This window comes from Stigmatopora nigra, chromosome 17 (genome assembly GCF_051989575.1).
Source record: "Stigmatopora nigra isolate UIUO_SnigA chromosome 17, RoL_Snig_1.1, whole genome shotgun sequence".
NCBI classification, from domain to species: Eukaryota; Metazoa; Chordata; class Actinopteri; order Syngnathiformes; family Syngnathidae; genus Stigmatopora; species Stigmatopora nigra.
This window is the reverse complement of record NC_135524.1, coordinates 2682856-2705156: the sequence shown is the minus strand read 5'-3', so window position 1 is coordinate 2705156 and position 22301 is coordinate 2682856. Positions and strand designations below refer to the sequence as shown.

At 37.8% G+C, this 22301-nt stretch overlaps 1 protein-coding gene across 2 annotated transcripts in view; it reads left to right on the top strand.

Moving 5' to 3' along the window:
- The first annotated feature begins 1246 nt into the window (after positions 1-1246).
- The window catches only part of fibcd1b (fibrinogen C domain containing 1b), a 65163-nt gene continuing 44108 nt past the window's right edge, over positions 1247-22301 (top strand). Inside the window, exons 1-2 of one of the 2 annotated variants that reach the window (XM_077738120.1) lie at positions 1247-1609; positions 19364-19447. In XM_077738120.1, coding sequence (XP_077594246.1) covers positions 1550-1609; positions 19364-19447 — 144 coding nt within the window. In that variant the 5' untranslated portion in view covers positions 1247-1549. The remainder of the gene's footprint in view (positions 1610-19363; positions 19448-22301) is intronic. The other variant, XM_077738121.1, reaches the window with a different exon arrangement.

Sequence of the window (22301 nt, the reverse complement as noted above, 5' to 3'; positions counted from 1 at the left end):
GTTAACTGGCTCTTACACCTCAGTCGATACGCATTTCCTTTTCTTTAATAAATGGCGGTAGTTCGCGTTTCAGCATTAAACCCATGAAAATGTCTTTCTATCCCCCAGCGCTCATTCTACAATCAATCCTACGTCACCAAAAAACAAAAATGCTATGGAAAAGTATTGCAAAACATGATAATCCATACAAATATGATAATAAATAATATTGTGCATTGTTTCCATTGGGGCATATGGCAGATTTTATTTACAATTTAGCAGTATTGTAATTTATTCCCTATTATATTTCCAGGTACTTCATTACTATAGGTACTTAACTTATGTTCTTATTCTGCAGATGTATGCAGTTTTTTGATTAGAGTTATGGTTTGACTTATGCTGGGAAATCATGATAAAATCCTAAACGTGAATTATTCGCCTCAATTTGTTACAGATGCGCAGCAAATTAATTTAAATGGTCGGTGTGTAATAGTATTTTGTACAACAATTATTCAATTATCTTAAAGGGAGCATTGGTAACGAAGATTGATATCAATGGCAACTGTTTTTAAATGTGCTAAACTGCAGCTTTTAAAAAAAATATCCAGTCTAATGGAGTCCTATAATTGCTTTTGCATTAGCTAAAATATAGTGACATTTTAAACAAACACCAAACAGTACAAAATTTGCCCCAAAAACTTCCATGTAAAATGCGTCTCCTTACAAAAAATCCAAGTTACAAAACCACTTCTGCACCAAATAATGTTGTAAGTAGAGGCACTACCATTTCTCCTTTTTACCCTGAATTGTCATTCTCACTTTCAAATCACGACCACTTAATTCTTTTAAACTATGCGGACAGTCAATGATTGCGAATTCTCCACCGACAATTCCAATCCATTCCATCTCACCATAATAATTCCCATCTCCAATAAATTCTCTCAATCCATTGAATTACTTCCAATGTAAAACTCAGTTATTTTTCCATCCCCATTACAGTATGTTACTCTTCACATAACTCCAAAACAGACCACCTCCCATCCATCAAACCGGGGCGTGGTGACGTCCCAAATGACACCCCATGCCCGATCCGCTTCCCTTTGGCATCTCCACAATGATTAACGCATGAAGACAGCTCATCATCATCACCGTAATCCTCCCAATCGGGCATGTTGAGAGCCCTATTTACTCATTCACACACACTTAGTCTCACTGTGCCATGATGTGCAATATATACTCCAAGTCTCGGTGGGAGGGGGCGCTTAGTAGCGGGCGGGAGGGAGCGCAGTAACGCGGCGGCAGCGGCGAGGAAGGAAGAGCGCTCGGCTTCTCATTCACTCTCTCGGATGTCGCAAAGAGGAGCCGCCGGAACGTAACGCTGCGTCTTTTTTTCTTTCTTCCTGGAGTAGAGGACTTTTTCTTTTCCACCCCCACCCGCGGAATTAACCGGCGTTTTGTAACGGAAAGCCATCGGGGAAGTTCTACCGTTAATGGAATAGAGGCTGCGGGACTTTCAGGGCTCGGATGGTGGACGTAATGCGCACATTCTCCGCGGGACGTTAACCGGCCGATGGGGGGAAAGATGGACACGTCTTCAGAACTCGAAGATGGGACTCGCCATAAAAATCAGGTGCGTCCATTGCATATGTTTGGACGCTTTTGGAGGTTTAGCGGGAATAAGTGCGGGTATCTTTTAATACATGCATATATACACCTTTCATTCATGTGTCGCTGCCTTGGGGGTGATGGTACTCGCGCTCCTTGGTCAAAGTCTTACTGGCAATTCCCTCCAGGGGGTCTTAAACCCTCAATACCCAATAATTTAAAAGATCATCTTTAAAATTATGAATACAATCTAAACTCCATTTCATTGCCTTTGCATTTTTTTGCATGACTTTGGAGTTTTAAATGCTTACCTTCACATTGGTCACATGGAAACAACAGGGGGCGCTTTTTTTGACACCCCCCCCCATATTTTTTCCCCATTTTTCTTTCATTCAAGCCCTCAAGTTTTTCCACAAGGTCATAATCACATCCCAAAAATAATACCCAGCACATACTTGGACTTGAAATGAGATTTCATAGCAGCAATGCACTTTCATCTAATTTCAAACTCATCAGCTCTTGTTTAATATGACTCTCATCATCCTCTGAGTCATTGCGACGTTGCCAGAAATGCTAAATTCCAGCCACTTCAGTACAGAGAATCTCATCCGAATTATTCATTTTTCTTCCCAATCAATACCACACTGGCCTTCTTGGTCAATTGGTACTGGCAGTTTTTCTTTTCCTATGAATGCAGGGACAATTCCATGAAGATCACCTCGCTTCCTCACCTGAACGGTCCAATCATATTGCTTTGATGTCACACACCATTCCTACCCTGAACCTCTAGAGGGCATATTTTCACACTGTTTAGTCACTGCTGTGATTTAATTAAGTTCCTTTTTGGAGGTATTTCTTGATTCAAGTGTCAGAATTCACACTTTTTTTTATATATTCATTTTTTTTTTTGGTCCAGTCGCTTCTCCTGCTTTGAGACTAAATGATCACACACCATTTTGTCATCGTCTGACAGCTTTTTTTCTGTTTTTTTTCGCACTGAGGACTGTTTGCCTGCCTTCCCCCCCGTTAATGGGAGAGCCGGTGAGTCACTTAGTGGCAGAGCGAGCTGTTCCCCATTCATATTGACTGATTACCTAAGAGGTAATTTGTCATGCGTGACATCTTGTGTAATGCTGATACTTCTCCGGAAATGCTGATCAATGCTTCCTCAGAAAACCAACATGTAAACTTTGTATGTAAAATCCAAATGGCAGTCTAGAGTGTCAAATCAACTTATTTACTTCCATAATGGCAATAGATGTCCAGTCCATTTGACCTGAGGAGAGATATATCATATTTCAGTAGCATTTACAGTAAGCAGGGTCCAATCTGTTTGAACTGGGAGGGATGGTACTACTGTCAAAGGCAGGGAAACATTTAAGGAAAATGGCAAATTCTTAAATAACATTGCAGTAAAATATGTCATCATAGGATATTCTAAAATAATTGAATCACTATGCCTGTATACCAAGGGTTAACTTAATTTCATGTGGGATGGACCATTTTAAATATAATATTTAGGTTTTTTATTTTATAAATGGATTAAAAGAACTGGATTAAAATCTGTGAATACTCAGTGGGCCAGTTTTGGCCCCTGGGCCGCCACTTTGACACATGTGCTTTATACTATAAGGATATACTCTTTACTAATAAGTAGGTAGGACTTTATTCCATCAATTATTTTTGGGTTTATTAAAAAAAGCTTTAATGAGTAGAAGAAGATGACCCCATTTTTAATCGTGGGTTACATTCAGCTTTAAATAACAATGCACAATTTTCCGGCAAACTGACGATCACATTATCTGGGCTAATGGCTACAAAGATGCAGAAATACCATTAAAAAGGCTTAAATCATTTCACAATGTACCTTAGTTAAAAAATGCATTGGAGCAAAAAAACATTAGGACTATTTATTGTTGATTAATGTGTACTTTATGCTTTCATTTTTTTATGGGCAGTTTAGATGTGTTATGGCTGTACAGTTTCCGATCTTTAATGTTATATAAATAACAGTACCTTTATTGATTTGCAAGTGACATACAGTCAGAAATTGACACTAATTATAGTTTGGTATTGGTGTTTGTCAATTGATTGAATGATTGGGCCTTTGGTTCTTTGTGCTTTTGCCTAATATTGTTGTATCCGTGGATTAGATACTTGGCTTTGTGAAATTAGTGAGAAAATAACTGGTTGATCATGGTCAGAAATGCCAATGGCATAAATTAGATGCCTCACTTTTGTAAGACTGCCCCAAGGCAGCTGTGACTATAGTTGTAGTTAGTATAGAGTGAAGGAATTATTCATTGTAAAGTATATTTAGATATATTTAGTATATAAACGCAAAGTATCCTTGCAAAGTTTCTGTTTTTTCTCATCTTTTTCTTTTTGGCATACACAAGTTTTGACTTCTGAACATTTTTGGGAACAAAAATCTGTACTTGCGAGTAGAAGGAAGCGAAAATCAGCTTGCAATTGATATGAAGAGCAACCATGAATGACTAAATGTGTCTTTAATATGCCGAGTAGTACGAGCGGGAGGATTAAAGGCCGAAACGTCTCTCCCCTAACCCCTGAACGCTCGCCACCGATCACACGGCGTTAGGGAACACCATCAGATGAGCCACTTGCGATTTCCTCCTCATTTTCCATCACGCCGTCTACCGTAAACTGCATGACGGCAGCCCTAGCTTCAGTTTTTTTTTTAACCGGTGTATTTTCCCAGATCTTGACGTGGCGGGGGGTGCAAAGAACAGAGATGAAGTCTTTTGTTTTGACACATCCAAACTTTGCATATTTGATTTGCTGTCGGAAGGTGTGCTGTCACCCCCGGTGCCCTTTTTCCCACAGATGGAGTCCAATTAAGAGGAAAGCGCGTCTTGCAAGTCTGCCGGAGTCTTAAATCTCACGGCGGCAGAGACGGCGGCAGCTGCCGCAAGGCGGTCAGATATGTGGCTAATTGAGACTTAAAGAAATAAACAGGACCGTCAGGTGGTGCAACTTGGAAATACTGTCACATTTGGGACACAGAGCGTTAGCTTTGAATGTTTGGAGTATAGTGTTGCCATTCCATTGGTAGGATAGACTTAATGCACTTTGTTGGTTGCTTTTGCTTAAAACAGGGTTGTCATATTCGGGTTGGTTTGCGGGCCTCTTTAAAGTTAACTTTGTTTCATGTGATTTTAGATAATATATTTAGAATTTTTTTTATAAATGGATTAAAATAACTGGATTAAAAGCCTTGAATATTCAGTTTTTTAGATATAAAACAATGTTTATTTTAGCTTTTTTGAAATAGATTTTTAGATTTTACAAGGTTTTTTTTTTTTTACATTTTTTATGGATTAAAATAACTGAATTAAAAGCCCTGAATATTCCGTTTTTTTATAGATCTAAGATGAGGTTTATTTGAGCTTTTTTTAAAATATTTTTTTAGGTTTTACAAAAGGATTTTTGAACTAAAAACAGAAAAAATGGATTAAAAATTACAATCCTTGATTCAAAAGGGGTAAATCAAGAAATGTAATATACATTTATATTCTTCATTTTAATTTGATCCTAAAACAGAAAGTCAACACTCATAATTTACTTTCCCAGGCCACACAAAATAATACAGCAGTCCAGATTTGGCCCCTGGGCCGCTACATTGACACAGTGGCTTAAAAGTATCCAAATGCAGACAAGAATCAAAAGTCAAGTCTGGAAATTTCAATCAATGGAAAGTGTCGAGTTGTGTCTCCGTGGACTCGCCCATTGGTTTGGAAGCAATCAATAGGCAACTCCAACTCCTCCAAGGCACCAAATGCCTGAACTTACATTGAAATCAATACTACATCCGCACAACAACATTTCAAGGGGTGCTTCCTCATTGCTTATAAAATGTAGGTGTACTAAACACAGAAAAAACAACAAGTTGCCTTTTTTCCACTTCAGAGTTTCTCAAAATTAGACACAAGCCCTTTTGTTAGTCCCCAAAAACAACCACACATGGTCCATCACCCATTTGTAGAAATAGCCGTCTAATAACATTGCAAAACAACACAAAAATACTCAATAATTCCAACTAGTTGACTGTTCCATTGATCTATTAAGTTATTTCCCAATACAAGTCAACCGAGTCAACCATTTTCAATTTCCAGGTTGACTTGTTGCTAGGCAAAAATCAAACAACCAAGTCATAGCCTTTTAAAAATGTTCAATCTGGCAGCGTATCTAACATAATGACACACAACCTCCTCCATTGATTTTTTGATGATAAAGAAATGTCGGATCGAAAGAGACGAGCCCGTTTATCTTTGTGATTTAATAAGACGAAGGCAGTAAATACTTCACTTCTGTCGTCTTTTTACGGACCATTTCATTTGCTGTCTTTCTCCCAGAGGCCAGTATTCACTTTGCTTCATCATCATGTGACTTGGGGTTCATTTGGACCAATTTCCAAGGACGCTATTGCCCTAAAAAATGGTTGGTGTAAGTCCAAACTCGGGTTTGATTTCTGAAGTTTCATAAATAGCCCCAATAGACAAATCTGGCTGCTACCAATCACAAAAGCCTATTTCTTCTGGGTTTTTTTCTGGAGCCTCTAGTTATAATATCCATTTTTTCTGTCAATTGATGAATTTAATAGCGACAGATAATTATTTCCAGCAATCCTGGATGGAATACTAAAAAGTCTCCAGGTCATTGTGTTGAGAGACATCCACACAATTTCAGGCTATATTTTATTTCTATAGCCTGAGAACTACTCAAAGACTCATCATAAGCCAGTTCATTGAGATTGGCTATCTATTTAGTCATGATGGCGTTTTGACTTTAGAGAATTGCTCAATTTGGAAGCAGGAAAGAAAGACATTTGCGCAGCCAATGAAAAGAAAGTTGCAAAGCAAAAGGTGGCTCAATCAAAGCCGCCCTGGCAGTGAAGCTCCCACTATGATGGCAAAAAGAGCAGCTTTTCAGCAAAAACAACGGGCACATGCCAAACCCCCAACACCAACAGATGCTCTGGCTCATGGCCCGACTTTCTCCTTTCTACCGGCCAATTGTCACAATTGTCCTGCGGAAATACAAAGCACAGTTGTTTTTTGCTTTTGATTTTTATTCCGCGCTAGATCCAGTCAGATAATTAAAACCCAAATGATTTCAACGTTAAGATTTGACGACTGGGCTAATGGAGAGGTAGTGAACAACTCTATTTGGTGGTAAAGATAATACGTACAACCAATGTTCACTCTAAGATTGTGCACTACTCTCGACTTCTCTGCACAGTAGCAATCATATGGCGCGCAGTAAATAAAATCCAAACTTTTTATTTAAATTATTTCTACCCCTTTCCCCATAATGCCATCTAGTGACAATAGCTCTGTCTACTCTTATGTTTTTCATGTTTTACAGCATGTTTTACATGAAAAATTGGAGGGAACATTGAGTGCAACCAATTTAAGCTTCTTGTGTGAGACATATTCAATGATATTTGGATTATTTACTGCGAGATTGAGTTAAATGAATGTACAAATGGATGAAAATTACTTTGTCAAAGTACAGCCAAGACATTGGATTTAGCGACCCTAAACCAAATGTGATGCAAAAGCTGCATAATTGCATGTCATCTTTTGAAGTCGCCAACTTGGGACCTTTCTCAGCATCCTTTGATAAAACCCACTGTTATTAATTGTCGTTTTTTTTTTTTATCTATGGCCTCTTATTGTCTGTCCTTGACCTGGACTTCAGCAAATATACTGCACTGTAGTGAGTACAATGATTCTGCAGTTGTACAGAAGTATTGATTTGTCTTTGTGTTTCAAAAAAAAAGAAGAAAAGAATCCTGTGATAAGGAAAAGACAATCTATAGTTGTAGGAAATCCAATTAAATATCTGTACTTCCTAGCACAACTGTCTACTCTCGACATTTTCTAGTGATTGTTTGATTTTTTTGAAATTTACAAACAATTACAGAAGGTTAATTATTCATTTGTGTGTTTACATTACGCCACACTCGGAATTGGAGACTTAGCCAACGTCAATTTAAAGTTGCGGAAACAATTACGAGCCTGTCATCCTACTCCCCCTCGTTTACGTCTCCTCATTTACACACTGGCAAATAGGATCAACATATCTTGTCAATTTCAATGCATCATAGTTTTTATGAACAAGCCTTATGGCCATATATGTCTTGATTTAGTCTGTCAATAAGTCATGAAATGGAGAAATCTCAATAGATGGCGCATACTATTCGAAATCTAGTGTAGTCTAGAGTAGTTTCAAGTACCTGTGATCGAGACATTAGTACTATCTTTTTTTAAATGACATTTTAATATTTCCTAATACATTCCTTTTGACTTTGTACTTTATACTTTAATGATGAGTGATGAGTATGTTAATACTTTAGTCCTTTTTCTGTTTATGTTTCATATGAACTGTTAACGGATGCACTTTTTTATATGTATCATATCTTATGCTGACCCATCTGTCAAATTTTTAAAGTCAATATGGCACCCGGGCCCGAAAGTTTGCCCACTCCTGATTTAGCCTGTCAATAACTCATGAAATGGAGAAATATCAATAGTACAAGAGTAGTCTAACACCCACTTTTTTCATTTTGTTGGCATGTACTATTCTAAATCTACATTTAGTTCCAAGGACAAAGAGTAGTTTCAAGTACCTGTGAGAGAGACGTTATTACTGCAACTAAGGTATCAATGTAGTATAGAGTAGACCTACCGTGTTTGACAAATATATTAAAGTACCATCACCTACTCAGGGCTGGAACTCGGAATCTTTCAATTTGGTCACAGTGAGGAGTTTTGACTGTCAAGAGCCGAGTCAGCGAGTCTAGCAGATTGATGCCCACCTTGAGTGTTTGGGACGGCTGCGCTTTTGTTAAGCTCGGCGACCGATCACGGCGCAGGTACATAAATAAACTCACCGGTGTGGTCGTTTTCACACCGGCGACCTTGATTTGTGCTTGCTCGGCTAAGGAAATCAACACTCCTAGGAAGTGATCGTAAAAAAAGTACTATTAAAAAAAAAAGCCTTTGTGAATGCTGTTAAATTTGTAGTATAGTCCTGATTTTTTTTTGTGGACATTTTACTATAAATCTGTATAATTGTTAACATTGACTATAATGGTACCAGTATCTCAGTCAAATATTTAAAATTGATTAACTGATTAGTAAATGTAATGTAGTACTTTTAGATCAAAATCTAAAATATTGTTTATTTTACATTTTCATCTTTACCAGGGGTGTCAGTTTTTTATAGATCTAAAACAATATTTATTTTAGCTTTTTTAATATATTTTTAGATTTTACCACATAATTTTTAAACTAAAAACACAGAAAAAATTGACTAAAAATTTACAATTATTGATTTAAAAGGAGGAAAATCAGGTAATTTAATATACATCTATACTCTTGATTTTAATTTGATCCTAAAACAGAAAGTCACCACTCATCATATACTTTCCCGGGCCACACAAAATGATTCGGCGTGCCAGATTTGGCCCCCGGGCCGCCACATTGACACGAGTATTGTGTCAATGATGAAGTATCCATTCTTGCCAAACTCTGACTTTTTGTAGAATCCACTTTGCTCCTACTTCTACTTTCTATTTGTAAGCTCACCGCCTGCAAGCTTCTTTCATCGTAACTATAGAATTACTTCGAATCACCAGGGTTTATATTGTTGGACTCCTTACAAGCAATTAGCCTTTGGATTTTAAAGTGCTGTAGTACATTGTATTGGCAAAAAATGATTTCCCTGGGATTCAGCCAACCACTGTTATTCTCCTCCTCATTCTTTTCCATATAAAAACAACAGCTCTATCAGTCCAAATTTGTAGCAGATCATATTTTCGCTGAAGGAAAAAAAAAAAAACATTTGCAACCAGAGTCGTAGTGCTGCTGTTTTGCACCGCCGGGCTTGTTTTTCATTAGCGGCACTGGCAAACGTTTTTTCGAGCATATCATTCCCGACGAGCGAAAAACTCCCGCCCCCTGGCTACCGCTAAAAAAACCAGGCAACATATTTACTATTTCCCTTGTTTCCTCTGCCGAGACGTTGCACTTCTCTGCAATGGCATTGAAATTGGATATAGAAACCCTAGATGGGTGGAGGTCACTTCTTTCTGCTGACTCTGACGGGGTCCTCGGAGAAAAACGACACTCTGACGCCACTAGCATCTCGTAGGCATCGCTGACACGCAAAACCTGGAGAAATCAAGTTGAGAGAGAATCGGATATGTCCTCATGCTTGTGGCTATGACTCTGTTTCCATTCCCAAGGGGGGAACGTACCTACCGACTGGTGACAGCTTTGGCCGGCATCAAATAGAACATTTGCAGCCAATCAAAGCAATATTTCCCAGTCCCTTTAATTTGTCAGATGCCTTTGAGGGTTGAAAGTGAATGATCATAGTATATCTGTCAGCGTTGAAAGGATTTGACGTTCAATCATGGGAGGAGTTGGCAGCATATTCAATAATTGCTACTTTGTCATTGAAGGGGTTCATATGATGTATCTACTGGATATGTGGTTGTAGTCAAGTGGATTTTTTTTTATGACATTGAATCAGGAAATCGATGTTAAAGACCATTACAGACAAATAAAATTAGCAATATTCTTTCAAAAACCAAAGTAACCTTTAAGAAACTCTTTGTTCAAACATTTGTTTCAGGAAATCAATCTTAAAGACCGTTACACACAAATAAAATTAGCAATATTCTTACAGAAATCATACCACTATGAAATTTTACCATAAAAATACAGCAAATTTCAGGCTTAAATTTTGATAGTGAAGTGTACATGTAAATTATTACCACATACAACACCTAATGTTTTAACAACTTAAAAAAACTGCTAATTTCAGCCTTAAATTTAGAATTTTGGAAATTATTGACACATACAACACCTAATGCACACATTCCCCTAAAACTATGAATATACCATAACTGTACTGAACAACCACCCTTAAATAAAAATCCCAATTCAGTCACTCACACTAAAAAAAATGTCACTTTTCCTCTGCAGTACTGTCACATCTCTTAAAAAAAGCAGAAGTGAAAAAACAAGGCGTAGAAATTCCCCAACGTTCAAACCCAACTCTGCCGTTTTGAACTTTTCCCGTTTTTCTGATGCATTTTAATTCATTTCGCTCCGTCTCCACTCTCTCCAACGCCCTTTTCCCCGAAATGCTAAACGTTAACTTCTCCCCAACCCCTGCCGTTCCGTCAATCATTTCCATCCAATGTCTGGAGCATTCTCCTAAAAGCTCCTCTCCAAAACGCAAGCACACTTTGGCTCTCTCTTGAGCCATTTGTCTGCCAGCTCCAGTCAAATCTCCTTTACGCATGCCATGACTAATGCATGAAGATGTGAAAAAAGGACGGGAATCAACTGCGGAGAGTAGCGAGCGAACGCCGTCTGATGTCCACAAAATGTCAGCAATTACACTGTACACACAAAGAATGTCAAGTGTACGTCACTCGCTTTGACGGCTGAGGAAGTAATTGCCGTGTAATTGCTGACAAATTCTTTCTAGGACTGTATGAAGTCTCTTTTGCCTTTTGTTTTTGCTTTTTATCAGCTTATTCCAAAAGAAAAACTTGGGAGTTTTTACACTGGCTACAGATGCGGAAAGACGACGATGCCTTTGCCGAGCCATGATGTGTTAACATAAGAAATCAATCAGGCTCACACACCTCCCGCAGCCTTTCAGCTGCTATTGATTTATCACCAGCTCGACTGAGATGAAGAGCGACTGTTGTAACGTCCGCCATGCCCGAGAGACAGACGGTGGCGGGAGATTGAAGGGTAGAAGCAGGGAGAGTTGAAAAAAAATAAGGGGAATTTGCTAGGTGTTTTTTTTTTTTTTTGTAAGGTTGACCTGACAAATTTTTGTGAGACATTTCAAAATTCTGTCCCTTGAGCAAAGGGTGTCAGACTCGGGTTGGTTTGAAGACTACATTAATGCCAACTTGGTTTTATGTGGGCCAGACCATTTTAGATATAATATTTAGATTTAGATTCGGATTAAAAGCCTTGAATATTCCGTTTTTTTAATTGATGTAATACTATGTTTATTTGAGTTTTTTAAAATATATTTTTAGATTTTACTAAGTGATTTTTGAACTAAAAACACAGAAATAATGGATTAAAAATGACAATTATTGATTAAAAAAAGGGAAAATCAGGAAATTTTATATGTACATATATACCTTTCATTTTAATTTCATCCTAAAACATAAAGTTGGCACTCATGATTTACTTTCCCAGCCCACACAAAATGATGCAGCGGTCCAGATTTGGCCCCAGGATCTTCACTTTGACACCTATCCCCTATACCCATTTCACTTTAGCAAGTCAAGCCTGTTAAAACACACAAAAAAAGTAGCTTTCCGGTTATTTTACCCGTTTTTTTCTCTTATTACAGTCGGAAACTCGTCTTTGGGCTATTGTGAACATTTTTTTGGGAGGAAAGAAAAACCATTTTGTGTCAAATTAAAGCAAGCAAACTCACAACAACAATCCTCAGTCCAACAAAAACCAATTTACCACTGATGACATTTTTAATTCTCAATTTGACAAGTGTATGCTTTGCTGCTGTCAGCTCCCCTTGCAAAAGAGGGCGGCGGTCAGCCCAAGCGCCGCCAGCTTCCGTTCCCTTTAGACGCCGCGGCTAAATTCCCAGGCAACACGGACAGCTGCTCTCACGTCATTTGCATAGTAATGAAACTCACATTTGAACCTGTTACCAGTGTAGCATTAATCAGGCAAACTTAAAATAACACTCATTTAAATAAAACCTTTTTACGGACAGAGTACCAAAAAGCCATCTTGGAATTGATGTTTCGACTTTTTTTGTGACAAATCAACCTCTGATAACCTGACAACCTTGCCTATTCATTTTTTTAAGTAATTATTTTCTATATATTCTGTTGACTTTACAGAATTTTCCGCCGACTTTGCGATTTCTTCTGCAGCTTCCGATCCATTTTTCTTCCTTTCACCGCATTTTTTTTGCATGCAATAGATTCTAATGCCAATATTTCAACTTTCAGATAGCTTCGTTAAAAAGTAATTGCAGTCTGCATGCACTACATACTCATCCACAGATTTTTTTCTGACTCTCCAAAAAATCGAATTCACCCTTCCGGGAACATTTAAAGGATTCTCCGTTCTTCTTCTCCTCCTAATTATTTTTTTCAATGATTTTCCCCGACATTAACCGATGGTGACGACTAGCGACCATGAACGATGGGACATCTATAACTAATTTGCTTTTGGCGTTTCCCGAATGATTTCTTCCGAACACTTCACACAACTCTCTCGCTAGCTTTTGAGATTTATCGTTTCTCATTTAAATTCTCCTAAAACGTTATGTTTATATCATGAGTACATCGCTGTTGCGTGTTGGTGGCCATATGTGGCTTTAGCGGGGAAGTTCGGGGTCTCTCAAGGGTGGGCCATTCTGATTGAAAGGGTTAAAAAGGAGATTAAAGCGATAATGTACTGGGATAATCCCCCCGAGCACTTTAAGGATGAAACCATCTCCAAAGGCAGAGTTACTGTACATCTACAACCGTCACCAAGGCAACAGATTAATCCGAATGATTATCCTGGCATATGTGTCTTGTCACAATTAGAAAGTTGCATGTGGGTTGGCTCATGGGTTGGACTTTGCCCCGAACACTTTGTTGACGTGGATCAAAACAGATATAGTTGCATACAAAACAATGCATAAGCAATAAGGCCGACACATAGTTTTACTTGTACGAAGTACTGCAAGAAGATCCACAACACCGCATATTTATTTTTTAAATCTGGTATTTTCTTGGAGCTGTTTTACTATGTTGTATCATTTGGTGGATTTTTGTGGTGGAATGTGAATATTATTTGCTTAAGTCAGGTGTGTTGTCAAACAGTAGAGGCTTATTTTACTTTGTACTGATATTCTTTTGCATGGGATGCATGTATGATTTAAAAAAAGGACTAGGTTGGATTTGGAAATATCTGAAGTGGACTGGTCATAATGCATGATAATATCAGATATGGTTAGTAAATGGACAGAAAAATGGGAATAGACAAGGTCAAATCCTTGGTTTTGTGTTAACTCTTGGTACTACTTAGCACACAAAAAATGAAATCAAGCCTTGAATACTTTTTTTTCGAAGAAACAAAGAGTCAAAACACACAAATAGGCAAAGTTGCACATACAGCTGCAGTTCAACAAACACTAAGACAAAAAAGATGAAGCAGCACACAGATGCCGGCGCACGAGATGCACGCACATAGCAAAAAAGCCACAAAGGCAAACAAACAGGCACACTAACCAAACATAGAATATCACACTCCAAAATTCCTCGTATATATCTATGTGTATATGTATATGTATATGTATGTATATGTATATGTATATGTTGATGTATATCTATATGTATATGTATATGGATATGGATATGTATATGTATATGTATATGTATATGTATATGTATACGTATACGTATACGTATACGTATATGTATATGTATACATATGTTTATGTATGCATATGTTTATATATATATGTACATACATGTATACGTATATACATGTATATTTATATATATATATATATATATATATATATATATATATATATATATATATATATATATATATATATATATATATATATATATATATATATATATATATATATATATATATATATATATATATATATATATATATATATATATATATATATATATATATATATATATATATATATATATATATATATATATATATATATATATATATGTAAGACCATACTTATAATTAGGCCAGGAAAGGGAGCACAGAAAAGACAAGCATATGACAGTTTATACCATTTCTTTTCATTTTAACGGGGTAGGATTTGGAGTGTTTTGTTGACTTGACGTCGCGCTGTAGATTCAACCGGATGAGCCCCACATAAATCTGCCGACTTTGGAGATTGTCACCCGCCACGTCGTCAGAATACCCGCTGGCACTCTGGGGAAAAATAATTACTCCATTCTCAGCCAGTCTTAATTGCTGCCTTGAAAGCTTCCCCTTCCCTTTCTTACACGCCAGCCAAGCACACTTTTATCCCCTCGGCCCCGCCCTCGCTTGTGTCCTGTCCTCGTTTAAGTGGTTTTATCTCCTAACTCCAGGAGAATGTTACGTCAGGGAAGGCGCTAAGTGGTTCCTGGTACGTCTGGGTTAAGAAAAAAAAAAAAAAAAAACATCCAGCCAGCCCTCTGTTTGGACTTTGTCTTTCAATTTAGAAAAAAAAAAACTACAGAAAACAACCAAAATACAAATAATAAGGGCGGTTAGCGATTATCTCCAGGCTGTTGGATTTATGGCAAATGGCTGCAACATCTCACATTTTGACTGATCGCAAACATCAGGAAGGCCAGATGGAAGCTAGTAAAATTTGGCGCTCCGGCTCTGGAGCGCAATTTGTTTCGCTCCGACGCCCCTCCGTGGCCATCATGTTCTTGGAAATGTTTTCCGCGACTCCCTGGAGATGAAGCGAGCATTTATGCTAACAACAAAAGCCATAACCAAACCGGCTACTGCCATTATGGCTTATCTTGGTTATCGCTTCCCAGTTTGGGGCCCGATTAGAACCCTCCAGGCTGATCCAGCACTATGTCCCTCCACGGGCAAGGGGCGAACTCTGGGCACTTAGCACCCGATATCGCTCGGGCGGCAAGGCCAAAACTCACTCCCTCCCTTCAGTCACGCACTAGCCACACGTGTATAAATGACTAAAACAACAGACGGCATATACGTCGCATGCCATCGGGCTCTAAATGGGAATTCCTTGCCAGCCAAGGTCAAAAATGTCAACAAATCTAACACGGGTGCACGAATGTACATGCAAAAGACAAGGCCACATAGACAAGACAAATAGCATTGCATACATACACTACAAGTGTCAAAGTGGTGGCCCGGGGGCCAAATCTGGCCCGCCACATTATTTTGTGTGGCCCGGGAAAGTAAATCATGAGTCCTGATTTTTTGTTTGAGGATCAAATTCAAATGTAGAGTAGAGATGTGTATTAAAATTCCCGATTTTCCCACTTTGAAATCAATTATTGTATTTTTTAATCATTTTTTCTGTAATTTTAGTTCAAAAATCATGTTGTAAAATCTAAAAATATATATAAAAAAAGGTAAACATTATTTTAGATCTATAAAAAGCTGAATATTCAGTTCTTTTAATCCATTTATAAAATAAAAAATCTAAATATTATATCTAAAATGATCCGACCCACGTGAAATCAAATTGACGTTAAATCAGCCCGCGAACCAACCCGAGTTTGACACCCTTGCGCTATAAAAACACACACATATTAACGTAAACATGCAAATGCCCCCGAGCAACAATCTGCAAGGTGGCTGCACTGCGACACGCAGCCTCCCACGTTCACCCACGCAATCATCATCCTTCTTACCATCACATTATGTATGAATGCCTTGCAAATGTGCAAATGTGCAAATGGTCAGGTTAAGTTCACTCTTTTTCTACTCGTTATAAATAGAGGCCGACAATCTTTGATATGGTCGCCATATGGTCGTGTTTTTGGCATCTATTCAATGTTTTATTGCGGCTTTTGATGGCGTCAGTTATGTTAATGTTTTGTATTTGACTTTTGAAGACTATAGAATAACCTGTGAGTGGTACATTAGCTCAATTCAACCTTTTATTATGATTATTATTGTTTTTTTTCCTACACAGTCGCCATTGCAGCATTTGGTTGTCAATACATTTCAACTGAATATTGATTTTGTCAATGCCTTTCTTTCACTTTATTATAAAGTAATGAGATTTTTCCAAGTCAATTTAAGAGAATTAATTTAATTTCCTTCACTCAAAGCACAGTTTTTTTTTTACATTAAAAATGTCTACGTGAAACAAAATAATGATCATAAACAAAAATATTGTTTTCTGTTTATATTGTGCTTATTTTTAGTATTCTAAATACTTTGTGTATTCATTTTAACCAATTGTAATACTTTACTGCCTTACCTAAATGAAAAATACTACAAAATAGAAACATGAATACTATACATTATGCGACTATAAACAGACCCTCATTTATACAAGCATATATATTCCCAAACAATATACTTTATACTTCCAGGAAAAGTGATAACACAATCATATATGCAGCAAAAATACAACAGGTTGCGCTGAATAAACAGAGCTTATAATAATAAGAACTGCTACATCTACTCTATAAAAACAATATCAAATAAACTAAGCAATACACTATTTATGTCCCTAAAAAAACAACTTTTTTTATGAGTGTGCAACTCGCTGATGTGAATACTTCCTGATACTTGTGTTCTTCTTTTTTGCCTTTTTGCATTTTTATGCAACTTTCTTCATTCCTTAGGCTTTTTTTTCCCGTACTTGTTTGCATGAAAGTTTAATTTCCCAGTCGGGACGAGTCAAGTTTATTTGTGTGGCCTAGCGTCATATTTAATGTCTCAAAGGAGGGCAACAAATTACCCCCAAAAAAATCATCTTAAAATGCTAAAATCCAGTTCCCAACAAATGTACTTTTTATAACCAAAATGGTATTTGTGCGTCATATGGAAAATGTGGTTGACAGGTTCACTTGGGTGTGTTTATGTGTAGGTTTGTGCATGTGTGTGTATGTCAGATTACTTGGTGCACTTCAAGGACAGGCAATGGAGAGAAAAGCAGGTGATTTGTCTCGTAAGATTGAGCTCATCTCGCCTTCCATCCTCTCTGCGTGCCGCATTATTTTAAAGGCAGTTTCTCAGGCGTGCAGTGCAGTCAACTCAGCGACCCTCCCCATGCCAACTCCCTTCGTGTAATGTTTCTGGTCCTAGGTCCCTTTTTGTAATGTCTTTGTGAGCACTGGGCGGGGCATTGTATTTTTTCTGTGTTTTTTCTTCTTCCGTTAGTCAGTGCAAATGGGGTTAATACTACTTCTCGTTGGAAAGTGGTGGTGCGTTATCCTGTTGTGAGGATATTTCTGTGGATAATTGTGTAGATATTTTGAAGGGAATACGAACTCAAACAACCCTCGATTATTGACTGAAAGTCAGTGTGGGGGCGGAGCAAAAAGAGACAACTTGGGAGAAGAAAGGTATCAAAATGTCAAACAAAATTAGAATGAAGTTTAGTGTTTTTTGGATTGGATAACTTTATTCATCCCTAATTTGGGGAATTTTGTTGTCATGGTAGCTAGAGGGGGAGGATACAGAGACATAAAAAGAGATTTTAGACATAGATAGATGGGTAATAAGTAAGTTAATAAATAAATACATGAATAAATAGAGTGTTGCTGAAATATATAAGGACATATATACAAAATATATATAAAACTGCACCATGATGATATGATTTTCTAACTGTTTGTTCAGGATGTTTTATAGGGGAAGATTTTGGGTTACGAGCTTGCAATTGAAGCAGTAGTTGACATAAAATGTGTCGATCCAACAGAATGAGTTCACAAGTTCTATTCTAATGAATGTAGGAGCACTCATCCCCACTGTGTTACATGATTAGTCGGCCCGCTGGTTAACTTATGCAAAGCCTCCCCGCCCGCTCTGCACTCCATCAGCTTAGGCAAGAGTGTCGGATTAAACGCACCTTTTCTAACATCAACACACACACATACACAAATACAATTCAAGTCCAAGGACGACGACAACGTCTAAAAGTAATCCCAGCATTCTCTGACCTGTTTTGGCCGTTAGGATTTGTGAGCAAGCTCAACACTTGTTCATTCACAAAGTATGCACGTACGCATTTGGTCACAGTGGCGTTCAAGCCTTGGGTCTTATATACATTTTATTTTTTGTATGTGTCCACCAGCTTCCATCACATTTCACTGGGGATGCGCCAAACATCCAATTTTTCAATTAGGTTTAAATCCTCTGCGACAAAGTGGGAATAGGGAGAAAAATGTGGAGGATATAGTATCAAGCCGTGTCTCTGCATAAACAGGGAATGTGGGTTAATGTTTAATCACACATACCTCACCATGTGTACTTAAGTTGCTGTTTTTGTGCTAAAATTGAAGCCTTTTTAAATTCTAAAGTGTTGCTTTCTTTGCTCAAACACTGTTGAAACATAGAGAAGTTTCTTATATATATAATATCAGTGCTTTTTAATAGTATTTTATTATTTTTAGATAGTTATACTCTCCCAATTCCTCCAAAAAACTACAACATGAGCCTCAATTTGAGAGGCTTTTAGCCTGTTAAAAACATTAACAAAACCTTAAGAGACAACACTAGGAAAAATATTGACAAATTATTAGTTTTAAATAAAATAGCAATTTTCTCTTGAAAACAAGTTGCCATTTTAATGGAAAAAGCTTCATAAATGTCATTTCTATGGCTATTTTACCAAACTAAAGATGCATTTTCATTGGAAAAAACACCATATGAATGAAGGCGGTTTGTCTTTAAGGGGTAATTTATTTGAAGGGAAGGTTGGCGACGAGTTATTTGTAAGTTAGAGGTCCAAGGAGATAAAAACAGTGCAGCGAGTCCAGTTATTCCTTGACGTTTTTAGCAAATTAATCAAGTACTTAGACCAAGTGTATCATTAACCAGGGCGAAAAAATAAGTCTGACATCCATTTGTCGTTAAATTGCAGAGAATTTGTCATCTCGCTGCTGCTCGAATAGTTTAAACACCTGGCCTTTCCCCCAAATTGATTGCCACTAACGTAGATAGAAAAGCATTACAACAACACACAACAATTGCTGTGTGTTTGTCCCATGCAGACGTTCTGCGAGTGCGTTCCCAGGTCTTCGCAGCTCAAACATCGCTGGTCCGATGCGGAAAGCACCCGGGAGATGCCGGCCAAGGTAAGGCCTTGCCCTCCCCGTCGCTATAATAAGATACTGCACAAACGGCAAAACCTGAGCCAAAATATCCTCCATTTCATTTTCGTTTTATCATTAACAGCGACGTTGTCACCTTTTGAGCTCGATGAATTCCCCTGAATTCGGCATGTTATCTAAAAGCAAGCCAGGATGTTCTCAGATCTCATCTACAACATCCAATTGGATTGCATTGATCTGTTATTCTCAAGCATTGCACTGCAAGGAAACGATCCAAATTCAAAAATCATCATTTATGTGACTGGACGTTTCGTCCCCGGACCTTGTTTATTTATTGTTGTTTGAATAGGAAACTATGTTCATTGGAGAAAAGCCGACATTAAACAACATTTATTAATCAGCATTACATAGGAAATAAACCAAATTATTGCTAAAATCATTGTTTTACTAGTGAGTCAGCACCATGGACAGGGGTCATCTGCCCAGTTCGAATAGATGTGACCTCTGTCCATGGTGCTGAATTACCAGTAAAACAATGACCCTCATTCAAAAAAAACATAATAACAATCTCTGTGGACATATTTTTCTTTCAATAACCCCCCTAATATAACAAATTAAACTAAATTTGTTGTGGATTTATAGGGTGGAGCTTTTAATGTACTTTTTGGAGACAAAATGCAAACCTTGAGATTGTGCTAATGTATTCACAATTTTTATCCAAGCATCTGTTTTACATTTGATGAGAATCCAAGCCGAGTCGCAAGGCCTCCCGCTGCTGTTCCATTTCCTTTTTTTTTTTTTTTTTGCTTTTTGTGATCTGTCCACTCCACCCTCGTCCTCCCCCCCTGTGGTCCTATTAAACCCCGCTGTGTGGATCCAACTCGAGCAGGAAATCTCAAAAAAAGCTCCTCATGACACACAGGGGGTCCCATGTTGATAAAATAAGAGATATTAATTTGCCACAAAAATGTGCTAACATGCTGCTGATGTTCTGTTCCATCTTTTCCAGTTTTCACACCCCGTTTTTTAGTTGAAAAGGCTTCTTGTTTTCACCTTCATTAGCTCACTGTAACACCTACGTTTTAATGAGCCAGTCATTGATTTTAACTGCTTTAAAGGTCCCAACTATGTGGTAAATGTTAGAAAAGCAGCCTACACAAAGTTCTACCTTATTCCCTCTAGAAAATGCTTCAGTAAATGAATCATTTGACAGAAATGGAAAGTTCTGCCGGTTCGATCTTGGTATGCAAAGCCTCTCTAATGCGTAAGTGTACGTAAGTCTGTGGGTAGATATGACCTTGCCTTTGAAGATGTTTGCTGCCATTATGTATGTTGCTTAGCGCTACACAAAAGACTGAATATATTGTTTTTATTCACCTAAACGCTTACAGAAATTTAACTCGTTTGAAGTATGGTATCATAGTCCATCGGGGATAGAAAACGGGGTAGTGACCAATTTTTGTGTTGCTTCGCTAATGGTACTCATTTTTTAGGTTGGCATTGTCGGTAAATGTTTAAGGGTTTTCACTTGAATACTTTTAAGATATTTTTATGGCTATAAGGTGCACTTAAAAGTCTTAAATTTTCTCTAAAATAGATAGGGCGACTTATAATCCAGTGTGTTTTATATATGGAAAAAAAAATAAAATGTGTAATTCATTGAAGGTGCGCCTTATAGTGCAGTGCGCCTTATAATGGGGTGCGCCTTGTATTCCTGAAAATAATCCAGTGTGCTTTATATATGGTAAAAAAAATAAAATGGGTCATTCATTGAGGTTGCACCTTATAATGGGGTGCGCCTTGTATTTGTAAACATACCATATTCAAAGTGTTTGACAATATCTTGTTTCTCAATCAAGTCCATTGAATCAATCAATTGTGCTCATTAACCTTGTACATTTTGCCATCCAGGTTGCTCCTGTATCCTTAAACGGAGGTCATTTTGGTCGGAGTTACTCGTATGGTAACTTAACAGTGGTTATCCGCACTCTTAGCCACATTGGTGATTACTACCCTTGTGGTTGTCCTCATACTCACAGTGGCTGTTAGTTGACATCATTGTGGTAGTTACACTACTTTGTGGCCTTCCAAGTGGTCTTCATCTCTGCGGTTGATCTTCATAACAACAATACGTTGGCGGTAATTTGGGGTTACGGTGTGAGATAGCTATTTCTATTGTGGTAATAGTGGTTGTTGCCCTTTCCGTTTGTAGCCCTGTGCGAGTTATGTGCTCTTATGTGGTAGTCCTGACACTTGAACTCCAAGTACAAGTGAAAGAACAATCTTAGTCCTTGAATATATTTCTAGGCTTTGCTTTCTGTCGTGATTAAATCGGCAAATTTCTGACACTTGTATGGAAAAGCAGTGAAGTGTCAGTTGTGCCCGAGTTTGACTGCTGGCAGAGAGTGCAAGTTGCGTTGTATATCTTTCCCGTTTCAGTGTAGCGGAGCAAGCTATGAATGTTTACTGCAGTGCTGCTCTGCTGATGGCCCCGACTGATGTCTTGGGGCCCCGCTAGCAATAAAACTCAGACAAACTCTGCTTACGTCTGCACTGAAGAGAACATTACCAACCAAAAAAAAAAAAGGCCAGACGCGGAGGAAGCTGCATGAATAGTACAGCTGTTGTGTATAGCTTTTGACAACATCCAGCAATTTAGAAGTTTTAGAAGCCTTCAAAAGATTGGAAAATTACATTTCCAAAAGGCTATTGAGGTTTGTAAATATGACGGTTGGTTTTTGACTTCAAGGATGATCACATTCACTTTTCAGCTTGCCTTTATGTTATTGATTGGAAATGTAGTTTGCTGATGCCATCATGTTCAATTGAATGAACAAAAAAGGCTTTTTGTGATGAAAGATGGAATCCAGTTTTTTTT